The 13,082-nt window shown below is 36.2% G+C and overlaps 1 protein-coding gene across 5 annotated transcripts in view; it reads right to left on the bottom strand.

Annotated features, from left to right (window-relative positions):
• Positions 1-1,250: 1,250 nt before the first annotated feature.
• The window catches only part of KLF8 (KLF transcription factor 8), a 242,723-nt gene continuing 230,891 nt past the window's right edge, over positions 1,251-13,082 (bottom strand). For 4 of the 5 annotated variants that reach the window (XM_074358831.1, XM_074358830.1, XM_010958295.3 and 1 more), the window contains one exon: positions 1,251-7,494. In XM_074358831.1, the coding sequence (XP_074214932.1) occupies positions 7,313-7,494 (182 nt within the window). In that variant the 3' untranslated portion in view covers positions 1,251-7,312. The remainder of the gene's footprint in view (positions 7,495-13,082) is intronic. The other variant, XR_012504514.1, reaches the window with a different exon arrangement.

The raw sequence follows: 13,082 nt of genomic DNA on the forward strand, positions 1-13,082 counted from the left end.
GATCATCATACTATGTGAAGTAGGCCAGATAATGAAAGGAAAATACCATATGATATCACTTAAATGTGAAATTTTTAAAAATAGACAAATTAACTTATTTACAAAACAGAAACAGACTCACAGACATAGAAAAAAATCTTATGGTTACCAGGGTGGAAAGGGGAGTGTGGAGGGATAAATTTGGGTCCAGGATTTGCAGATACTAACTACTGTTTATAAAATAGATAAACAAATATGTGCTACTGTATAGCACATGGAGCTATATTCAATACCTTGTAATGGTATATAATGAAAAAAAGAGAAAATATATATATTTGTAAATAAATCGCTATACTGTTCATCAGAAATTAACACAACATTGTACATTGACTATACTTCAGCAAAAAAAATTATTGTGTTTTTTTTTCATGTTAATATGCCCTATTAGAGAGTGAATTTCTTGAGAGCAGCTGTTTTATTCATCTCCATAGCAACAAGCAAAGAACCTGGATTGTTGGTAGCTTTTCAGTCAATGTATTTATAGTATTGAAGTGATGATTCTTTTAAACCAAAAGGATGACAATGACTCTTAGAATCATTAAATGAGTAAAGAAATACTATTGGGAAACTTATAAGTCTGAGATTCCTTGTTTTATAGTATTTGTAGTGAAAAATCCCTTCTGGCAGCCCCAGGAACAGTTACTCTTCAGTCTGTCCTTTCAGCTCTTGACTTTAATCTCACAGGATTTCCCCCCTTTTACTTTTTACCCAGAATGTTTCTGAAAGACAAGGTGTCTCACAGAAGAATCTATAGAAAAGGCCGCTTCCCATATCCCCATCCAGGGGTGGTATTTGTATTGAGGTAGCTTTGGAGTTTAAAGCTGTCCCAATACCCTTCTCTCCTGCATTCCTTCTTAGGAAAAAACAAACAAAAATTGTGAAAGGAACAAGGATGGGGAGGGAAATCTAGCCAGCTGAGTCTGTATCACACAGGAGGATTATCCGTAGGAAATATACAAAAGGAGCACACAGTTTTCATGAAGCCCCTTTCAGGGACATGCTGAATAGATTTCCAAGAATGGGGAGGGTCTGATGTACTTAAATAGAGAAATTATTGTCTTCAAGACAGCCTAGCTTCCTTTCTTGCACCATGCTATTATACAGTAGCTATACCACAACTTTACCCAGTTAAGGGAAAGAAAACAATCTATGCATACCATGCCATGTTGTGATAACATAAACCTTTGGAGACAAATGATTATAGCCATAGATTCTGAAGTTTAAAATATTTTTATTAATAAAAAAAGTACAATGATCAAACATAACAAGATCGCTTAGTTCCCAAGCACACACCCTGCCTGGATGCCACAGAGGAAAAGTCCCATTGGGCTAGAACAGAGTAATCTCTATGTGACCATGCTAACTGAGGCAATTCTTGTACTTCTGGATGCCTAACAGGCTTGTTTATGAGAGATTGCTCATGATCCTAGCCTCAACGTCATGCCTCTGGAGCAAGAACTAGTATAAAATAGAAAACAAAACAGGTTGCTGCTCTAAAGCACTGAAATAATGAGGCACAGACAAGAGTTATAAGCAATAAAGCTTAATATACTGTCCTACAATTTCTTTAAACAAACAATGACAAAAATCAGTCATTTCACTGCAGGCTCCTTTCCCCAACACAAAAATGAAGAGTCAGTTTCTGGCACTGTTCTCCCACTGTGTCTTCCTGTCAAAAAACAGGAGTGGACAGCTAGGGATTCTCTTCCTCTTTTTATTTAGAAATACAATGAAAACCGCACTGCATACAACATAGGAATAATGTCCAACACAACTACTTGCACTGATCCTGGGAAACATCTACTGGAAGGGAAGAAGAGTTTCTTAATTAACAAAATAGTGTCTCTCTCCCTGTTCCCAACCCACCACCAGAAAAGGAAATGGAAGATAAAACCAGTATTTGAAAATCAAAGAGATATCCTGCCACTGATATAAATTCTATCCTCTTCCATCCCACTCCAATCCCAACCACCCCACCCCGTTTCCCTTCTTCTTATACTGTTAAGAATATAATAAATGGGAAAAGAGAATATTTAACTGGTGAAGCTGGACTGGCCAAAGTTTGAAAGGCTCTGGGAAATTGCCTCTGTGCTTCTGACAGGGTGATATGTAATATGGTCCAGATAGAATCAGGAAAGGGGAAGAATACAGCTTTTAAAGCAACGGGTTTTGTCTGCTTATTCCTTTAAGCCCTAATATGCTTTGAGTATGGAAACAGATGAGAATCCTATAGTTAGCAACAAGGAGAATGTAAGGAAAGTGGGAGGAAGAGATAATATTGCTTCTAGTGACCACTCTTTAATTACCTTTGTTACTGACTCAAATTTAGCTCTTTATCATCCAAGAAGCCTACTCCTCTCCTTTTTCTAGGGTAAATATAGAGTACTATAATTATCATAGTGGTAATCATAATACTTTGTTGTTCATATAAGGATCACTTGTCATTTTTGCCAACATCCATTAATAAGAATCCTCACAACATTCCTGTGAGGTAGATATTTGGATCCCCATTTTACAGATGGGTTAACTGAGGCACAGAGAGGTGATGTGACTTGCCTAAGGTCAACCAAGTGAGAGATGGGAAAATATGGAAGAGAGGTAACTTAGGGTAGCACCTCTATTGTCAGAGAGCCATATTTAACAGTGAGAAAAGATAGTGCTAAGTGTTTCTTTAAATTGGGCACACTCACTTTCTTCTGTGTCCATATTTCTATATAGGTATTAGCACACTGTGGAGGATCAATAATTTCCTGTCTTATTAAAGATTAGGTCAATTCTCAATGGTTTGGTTCTTCAGAAAACCTTTTGAAGGCAGGATACACTCTAAGTTCCTGGAACTCAGATCATAGAAATCTGTAATTCCTGAATTTTGAAGATCACTTTGTTTTAAAGAACTGTTGGAGTTCTAAAAATGTTACTATCATGTACATAACCACTGTGCTCTAGCTGCTCCTACGGGTGTACAGATCAACAATAAGATACCACTACAATGTGCTTTTGAATTAGACAATTAAGTAAGTAGATGGCAGAGTGTGGGAGCCAGGTTTCTCATTGTTAGAGTAGAAGATTAGAGTAAGCAAAGGGAAAAGGCTAAGATAGGATAATCCATGTGGTAATGGACTGGAGTTGTAGACATCAGTATGAACTCATGTTTAGCCTTAATAAAGATATGGATGATTAATACATATAGAAATATTTGTAGATATGTGTTTATATACATGGGTTAGTGTACACACATATATTTCCTTGCACTGTCATCTGAGATGACCTAGAAGCAACAATACCCCAGTAGCAACAAGCATACCTAATACCCAGATCTTGGTTTCTAATACAATTCTCCATGAACAGAAACCTGGACTCCTTAAAATGGTTGATTATAAGAACTGGCAAAAAAAATATACAAGATGAGCTTGGAGCATGTTGTAGTGCCAAAAAATGAAGATGTGCCACACACACACAAAAAAGATAGGGGGATATGTCAAAAGAACTTGGGAGTCAACCAAGAGAGTGCCCAGTGACCAAAGCTGGAACAATTTGAGCAACAAAATAAGTTGTATTGGATTATAACTCAAAGTGCAAAATATATATCCATGAGTCCATACTGATATGACTAAATGATTACATAAATAAATAAATGAGGGAGAGTAGACAAATCTCCCACGCAGAAGAATTCCAAATAATTTATGTAGATGCTCCCCTTCAAGGATGTAATGTGTAACTAACCATTCCTTAAGTGTGGGCTACACATAGTAATTTCCTTCGAAAGAGTACAGTATGGAAGGTGGGGTGGATTACAGGGGAGAAACCTGACAAACACTATTTCAGCCAGGTGATCAAAATTAACATCAAGAGTCAATCATGTTAATATGATGTGATGGAAATGGGAGTTCATATCTGTGGTCTTCCTCCCCCAAACCCATAAGCTCAATTTAATCATGAGAAAAACAACAAATATTAATTGAGGGGCATACTCCTCGAAACCATCAAGGTCACAGGAAAGAAGAAAGTATGAGAAATTGTCACAACCAAGAGAAGCCTAAGGAGATATGACTACTAAATGTGATGTGGTATCCTGAATGGGATACTGGAAAAGAAAAAGGATATTAGGCAAAAACTAAGGAAATCTGAATAAAGTTTGGACCTTAGTTAATAATAATGTATCAACATTACTTCATTAATTACAACAAATGTACCATTCTAATGAAAGATGTTAATAATAGGGAAAACTAGGTGTGAAGTATAGGGAAACGCTCTGTACTATCTTCACAATTTTTCTGTAAATCTAAAACTTTTAAAATAAAAAGTTTATTTAAAAAGAAGTTAGTCTCACAAACCTTTCTGTCTTGCCCATAATTCACTCTACCTAAGGTACTCAACCAGTTCACAATCTTCATAGTTTCTCCTGAATTTTCCAATCATAATTATCAATAGTAATGTTCAACTGCCAATCATCTACAGATGGAGGAATTCTACTGCAACAAATCCCAGGATATTATTCAACCCTACCGAACAAGGCCATTTTCCATGCCCTAGGCAACTGTCCTCATAATGGTGCTTTACTGGTGTGAGCACAGCAAATTCAATTAATCCCAAATGCCACCTAAGAGCGACAGTGCCTTTTAATCTCACTGTCTATTTAACAAAGTTCTATGTGCTTTTGGTGTGGTACAGTATTATACTATATTTGAATACCTGCACTCCATGAAATACTCTTAATGGATTGGGCATATTTCTTAAAGTATATGTAAATAATTGACAGGATTTTATCATTATTTGGAAGGGAGAGGGCAATGAGAATAGGGTTAGAACTGTTTCCTGACTATAGACAATTAATAAAGCATTCACAAAGTCCCTCATTACTTTCCAGGAAAATATTTGAATAATAAGAGCTTAGTGATGTCAAGGATAGCAATGTTTGGAATCCTAATTTGATTATCCTAGTTAGTACAACAGTATGTTTGATAGCGTTTATTTATAAATAGATCATATGCTCTTATGCAAAAGATCCTGAAGTCTGAAGGGCACAGATCAGTTATGAATTTTGGAAAAGGAGTCTCAGATCCAAACTCTGGAGAAAATGGGTAAGTCCTTGGACACTGCTGTGAAACACCATATCAACTACTTAATTATAAGCTTAAACTTATGTATGATGGTAATTCCCCTTTAACAGATTGGCCCTAGATATTTCCTAGTGCTTTAGCAATTAGTCTACAGTATGGAACTTGCACACCAGAAGTCAGGGAAAAACTTACATCAAAATAACAATGATAAAATAGTAAAAAATCTACATATTTTGAAAAATACAGGTAGTCCTTGAATTTATGAGAGTTTATGGTCTGGAAAGACATTTTAAGTTGAAATGAGGTAAATCAAAGCTGAGATATTATAGAAAGTGTCAGAATAGAAAAATTGTGTGCCTAATGTTATACATCAATGACCACAAACACATTTTACTTACCAGTCAACCGTAAATGATTTTGTGAGTGGTCTAAAGTTTCTGAAGCATAACATATAAAATTGGACAAATACTGCAACCAATAATGTATTTTAAAATTTGGTTTAATAATGTGATCCCTGGGAGAATGGGTGTGCAGGTCTAAAAGGCCACAAGGAAACAAACACCTGGGGAAAGACTGTGACCCGTATTTGTCTCATCTGTAAAATACTAATGATGTGTAGGACTAGACAGTTAATAGGATCCCTTCTTGGTGCTAGAATTCTATAATTTAGTCAGAATAAATGGCCTTAGGAGGTAGCAACTTAAAGTATTCAAGAGGGACTGGTTGATTACCTGTCAAAAAAATGGGGTACCATATGAAGACAACCTTTAGGAGAGAGGCTGCATCCAAAATTAAGTGATGCGAAGTCTCCCCTCCCCAACCCCGGGAGAGGAAACATGCCATGTAGAGGTAGATCTGAGGTCCAGGGCATGGAACAGAGGGTTTTATGTCCCAGAGACTATTATGAAACAGTCTGATTGGGTAACCAAATGTGTATTTTATACAACCTGCTTTAATGGCTAAAAGAAATGGCTTAGGTATTCATAGCAGCTGCAGAACATCAAATTGCTTTTTGTCAGTTTTCACCAAAAGCCTCTTATATTCCATTTGAAACACGGGAATGTATTTTAATAATGCCATGGAATGAATTTTTTTTCTTCCAACCCCTTACCTCTGTATAACATGGCCCCAGTGTGTGATTTCTCATCATGCAATATGCTGTTGCTTTATGTAAACAAAAGAATAAACAGTACAGAGCAGCCCCTTAAGACACTGTATCAACAGGTTGCCATTTGAATGAGGCTTGTTATTACAGCACTTTTGATATCCTATCCAAGTAAAAGTCCCTCTCTATTTGTTTTCAGGATCATTCTGGGTCTACTTGTTCCTGTCACTGCCCAACATACTCTCCTGGAACACTTTTCTCCTTACTGGCGTGTCGATGTGTGCTTTGAATTTTTGTCCAAATTTAACCTAACAAAGAATGCAATTGTGCAGCAAAATCCTTAATCCTGAAGAAGGAGGAGCAAGAAAGGAGGAAAGGAGAAGGAAAAGAACATCGTTTCATTCCCTTCAATGGACTTTAGAAGCAGAAGCACCAGCATTGTCTGAAAACCAAAGTGTAAGAACAAATAGGATTAGATTTACAAAACTTCTGAGTTTGGTATGGGACTCAGCTTATTCACTGAGAATATGCCCTATACTCAGGATCCAAATCCCTGTAAATCTTACTAACCAACTACAGCGCTATGCCCTCTTTTGTCTAGGACCTTGGAAAAAGTCATTTTAGGACACTACCAGCAACTTTGATGTACTGATTCAAAAAATATGGGTAAGAATTCTAGAAAACAAGAAAAAAAAAAAGCAGCGTATGTGTGTTCACAGCCTTGAATTTGATTCCTGTTTTGTTATTGTAGGAAAAATGTCCTATCTCATAATAGGGGCCGGGGTGAGGGGGGCAACCATGGGTGCCGCACTGGAATTCAACCCATGCGGAGGTTGAAAAAATTGGGAACTGGACAGTGGAAAAATGAAGGTGAAATATAAAGAGTCCACGTGGGAGATCAGCTATCTTTTCTTCCAGTCTCAACCTGGCTCACTGAGCTGTTCCAATCCCATCCCAGAGGCAAGCTGAAGTCAAAGAGGAAAAGATGGTCATGATCTCAATGCACGTGCGCGCGCTCGCGCGCACACACACACACACACACAGGAAAGAGACCAGTGCAACTCTTCTAGCACAGTCTGTGCAGCTCTTCTAGCGCAGTCTGTGCCGCTCACATGGTGTCATGGCGCCGGCGGTGCAGGGACAGGTGGTCAGAGCGAGAAAAGCTACGGTTGCAGTCTGTGCACCGGAAGGGTTTGATGCCTGTGTGCTTGCGGAAATGGCGGGTGAGCTCATCTGAGCGAGCAAATTTCCAGGAGCAGCCATCCCAGGTGCACTTATAAGGTTTCTCTCCTAAAAGAAAGGACATGACAGAACAAAAGGAATCAGATGTGAGATGTTTGGATACTGGAAAGATACAGACTACATAACCTTTTATTAAGGTTTTGGTCAAAAGACAAGGCAATCACTTTGAAGACATGCTCTCCTCCACCTTTACAGAAGTCTTAAAGAGAAGCCACGATGGTTGAGTGGAAAGCGCTGGCTTGAGGCTCTGGCTCAAACAGGCCTTTCCTTGAATCCTGGCTATAAGTACATATTATTTGTGTGACCTTAAATTAGTCGCTTCTCCCTGTCTGGGTCTCTGTTTTCTCATCTCTAAAGAGGGATAAAAATATCGCACAAGGTTGTTTGAAAACATTTTACATTTTAAGCATAGCCATTAAATGGTAAAACTGGGATCAAACCCAAATCTTTGACATTTTCCTCTATACCAAATGGTAGTGACTATGTTCTCTCCTTTAATACCCAACAAATAGTCTAAAATAGAGCCATACACACAGGAAGAATGTGTGATTCACTGGAGTGGGTCCTCAGCTAAGGCTACAGGCCTTCTGTGAAAGGTCAGAAACTCAAAGGCATGGGGTAAGAAAAGTCAAACTTTTAAAAACAGCTCAATGCTCAGTACCTGCAGGTTGCATCTGTGTTATATATTGAATATGTATGCTCTGGATAGAAAACTAAGTGAAAAAAAGTAAAATAAAAAACATTAACACAGTATGAACCCATTATGGTGTATGGATCACATAACATATATCTATATACTCAAAATAAAGGCAATACCAATACACTTAAATGCAAATTAGGAGAGAAATTAACAGTGAGTGAATACCCAGAAAATGAGGATAAGAATGATGAGAAGAGGACTTCCCCTTTTTACTTTTCACCTTTCTGTATTGTTTGAATGTTTTAAAAATCAGTAATCCTTGTAAATCAATTATACTTCAATAAAAAAAATCAAGTACTTGGTGCCCACATAAGTAGGAGCACAATAAAAAAATTAAAAAATAAAAATCAGTATCTTAGTGTTTCTCTATTTCCCATTTTCTGCAATAAGCATGTATCATTTTTATAATCATAAATAAGTGATAATGCAGATACAAAATGCTTTGGTAATTTAATGGTCTCTCTTAATCTGGCTCTTCCTCCCCTTTATCCTTATAATTTCTCCAGGGTATTTTATGTTATGCTGTTCTAAATTCTGGTAGCAATCTGGTTTGCATATATTTTCTTCAACTTTTTCAACACTTACCAATCTTCCCAAGTGTTTACTAATTAACTGTACAGCTTTCAAATAATGGGCAACAGAATAGAATTCACTCAGACTCACAATTGTGGATTATACCGCAACTATTTTGAGAATTAAAGATGTTAGCTACTGATCATTTCAATATTCAGAAATTGCTGCATTAGCTGCTGGGAAGAATGAGATGGAGTTGGATGTATGGAGAACAAAAGATGGCCAATGAAATATTATAAAATGAAAAGAAAAAGCTACTGAATGGCTACACACCACACAAATACACACACACACACAGTGGGATCCCATTTATATTTTCTAAACCTCTCTGCCTCTGTGTCTCTGTCTCTATCTCTCCCTCTCTCTTTCTCTCTCTCTCTCTCTCTCTCTCACACACACACACCCCAAAGAGAAAAGATCTGGAAGACCATACAACAAATTATTAACAGTGAGAAAGAGAATGAGACTGCAGATGGTGTTGAGAGTGTGTAAATGAGATTTTCACTGTTTGGCCTATATAATTCTATCACATCTCCACACTTCCAAACTGTCACATTGCTATCAATTTTGTTGCAATCGCTCAAGAATTTCTCCTGAGAATTTCTAATCTTCTCTACACCCAAATGAAGAAGATTTGACTTGTAAAGCAGTGACACCCTGTGGGGACCACAGCTCATTGCTAGAATACACAGATTACAGGATTCAGCAAGATCAATTTTCCTATTGCAAAAGCAGATATCTTATATTATCATTGAACAAGGTCCTGTTTGTGCCAATGCACTTTATACGACACAACTCATAAGCTTCATCAATATATTATCAATATTAAAGAACAAAATATACATAGGGAAATAATTCACAATATAAAGTGTACATATTAACTGTGTGACACAGTTAAGTGTGATAAGTTCCAAGGCTAGACAATCTGTGGGCTAGTGTGATGCACTGAACTTGAAGCAGGGGTAGGTTTTACATGGGTGGAAAAAAAGACAAAAAGCAACTCAGTTAGATAGGGGCATGGGCTGGTAAGGAAGCACAGAGAATGATGCATAAGGTCAGCCATCCTGAAGCACGGGGTATCTTTACAGAAGTTCTATGAGATGACCCCTATTATAAAGACCAGACTAAAGAATTTAGATTTTTAGCATTAAATGTAGTGACATAGCAAACACAGGGGCAGTAAGTAGTTTGCCTCAGGAATAGGAAACAAGGGGGATGCAATGACTATAAAGAATTTTAAAACAAAATCAACTAAAAGTTTGCTCTTTTCTACTATCATGTTCCAATTATAAGTCAATGGTAAAATACTCCTTCTGGCTATGACAGACAGCTCCTATTGCCCTCTCCTTCTTGATACACTACTGCCAGAAGGCAATGGTGAGGGGAGTAGTGTGTAACACTAAGCATTTCAAGAGTGACTTGAAAAGGTTGTACACTGAAATGATCTAGCCATGAAACCATTTAGCCATATAAGATGGATTACAATAAATACAAGACTACTGGAGTAAAGTACTTGCCTGGCACGTACAGAAGGTGCTCAAGTTATTTATTAAATTGATGACAAAATCAAGAATAAATGTAACAGAAAATTGAAATATAAATCAGAAATGAGAGGAGACATTACAATGGATGCCTCGGAAACAAAAAGGATCATAAGGGACAATTATAAACAGTTACATGTTAACAAACTAGATAACCTATAAGAAATAAATTCCTTGAAACTTACAATCTACAAAATCTTAATTAAGAAGAAATAGAAAGCCTGAATATATTAATAACAAATAAGGAGATTGAGTCAGCAATCAAAAATCTCCCAAAGAAGAAAAACCCCAAACCAGAAGGCTTCACAACTGAATTCTACAAAACATTAAAAAAATTCATACCAATTCTTATATTCTTCCAAAAAATGGGAGAGGAAGGAACATCTCCGAACTCATTCTATGAGGACAGCATCACCCTAATACCAAAGCCAAACAAAGCCCTACAAGAAAACTATAGACCAATATCCCCGATGAACACACATGCAAAAATCCTCAATGAAATCCTAGCAAAATGAATTCAACAGTAGATTAAAAGATCAAGATGGACTTATCCCTGGGATGATGCAAGGATGGTTCAATGTACTTAAATCATCAACAACAACAAATTAACAGAATTTTAAAAAACTACATAATCATCTTAATTGATGCAGAAAAGCACTTGACAAAGTTCAACATACATTTATAATTAAAACTCTCAAGAAAATAGGTATATAAACACTTATCTCAACCCAATACAGTCCATAAACAACAAAACAACAGCTAACATCATAATGAATAGGAAAAAACTAAAATATTTTTTCCTAAGATCCAGTGCAAGGCAAGGATGCCCACTCTTCCCATTTTTTTTCAGCATAGTAATGGAACTTATAGCCAGAGCATTACACAAGAAAAGGAAATAAAAGGCACCAAAATCAGAAAGGAAGAAATAAAATTATCTCCCTTTGCAGATGATATGATCATATCCATAGAAAACCCCAAATTCTAAACAAACAAAAAAACCTGCTAGAAACAAAGAATTCAGTAAACTTGCAATATACAAAGTCAACATACAAAATCACTCATGTTTCTATACACAAACAACAAAGTATCTGAAACAGAAATCAAGAAAACAATCCCATTCAAAATAGCAACAAAAATAATAAAATACTTAGGAATAAATTTAACTAATGAGGTTAAAGACTTATATACTGAAAATTATAATACACTGATGAAAGGAATTAAAGAAGGCACAGTTAAATGGAAAGACATCCTGTGTTCATGGAATGGAAAATTGACCTTGTTAAAATATCCATAATACCCAAAGTAATCTACAGATTCAATGTGACTCCTATCAAAATCCCAATGGTGTTCTTTACAAAACTAGAAAAAAAAAAAAGCTAAAATTCATGTGGAACCACAAAAGGCCCTGACTAGCCAAAGCAATTTTGACCAAGAAGAACAAATCTGGAGGCATCATAATTCCTGCTTTCAAAATATATTACAAAGATAAGGCAATCAAAATAATAAAATGCTGACATAAAAATACATAGACCAATAGAATAGAATAGAGAGCTCAGATATAAATGTATGCATCTACAGTCAATTGATTTCCAGCAACGTGCCTATAATAAACACTGCGGGAAGAACAGTCTTCAACAAATGGTGTTGGGAAAACTGGATACCCACATGCAGAAGAATGAAACTGGACCCTTATCTCATAACATATTAAAAAAAAAAACTCAAAATGGAGTGAAGACTCAAATGTAAAACCTGAAACCATAAAACAACTAGAATAAAACAGGTGGAAACCTTCTTCTCATAAATTGTAGTTGATTTAAAATATGTTAGTTTCAGGTGCACAGCAAAATGATTCAGATATATATAGACATATATGCATATATATACACATATCCATATATAAAATAATCTGATAAAATGTATATAAATATAACTTTAAATGCATATACATATAAATTTGAAGTTATAGATATATATTTGAAGTTCTGTTTAAATGTTTTATGATTATTTCCCAGTATAGGTTATTAGAAGGTATTGAGTATAATTCCCTGTTCAGTAAATCTTTGTTCTTATCTATTTTATGTATAGTAGTTTGTATCTATTAATCCTGTACTCCTAATTTATCCTCCCCCCAGTCTCCTTCCCTTTGGGTAACCATAAGTTTGTTTTCTATGTTTATGAATCTGTCTCTGTCTTGTGTACAGAACCATTTGTATTATTTTTTTAGATTCCACACATAAGTGATATCATATGCTATGTGTCTTTCTCTGTCTGACTTAATTCACTAAGTGTAATATTCTCTAGGTCCATCCACGTTGCTGCAAATGGCAATATTTCATTTTTTATTGCTGAGTAATATTCCTCTGTGTGTGTGTGTGTGTGTGTGTGTGTGTGTGTGTGTGTGTGTGTGTGTGTGTGTGTGTGTATCACATCCTCTTAAGCCAATTGTCTGTTGACGGGCAGTTGGTTTTTTTCCCCACACCTTGGTTATTGTAAATACTGCTACTTATGAACATGGGGGTGCATGTACCATTTCAAATTAGAGTTTTCATCTTTTCAGGATATATACACAGGAATAAGATTGTGGATGATATAGTAGCTCTATTTTTAGTTTTTTAAGGAACTGCCATACTGTTATCCACAGTGGCTGCACCAATTTACATTCCTACCAACAGTGTAGGTGGGTTCCCTTTTCTCCACAATCTCTCCAGCATTATTATTTGTAGACTTTTTGATTATAGCCATTCTGATTGGTGTGAGGTGATCCCTCTTCGTGACTTTGATCTGAAATTGTCTAATAATTTGCAATGTTGAGCCTTTTTTCA

The sequence above is a fragment of the Camelus bactrianus genome, chromosome X, assembly GCF_048773025.1.
Source record: "Camelus bactrianus isolate YW-2024 breed Bactrian camel chromosome X, ASM4877302v1, whole genome shotgun sequence".
Lineage (NCBI taxonomy): Eukaryota > Metazoa > Chordata > Mammalia > Artiodactyla > Camelidae > Camelus > Camelus bactrianus.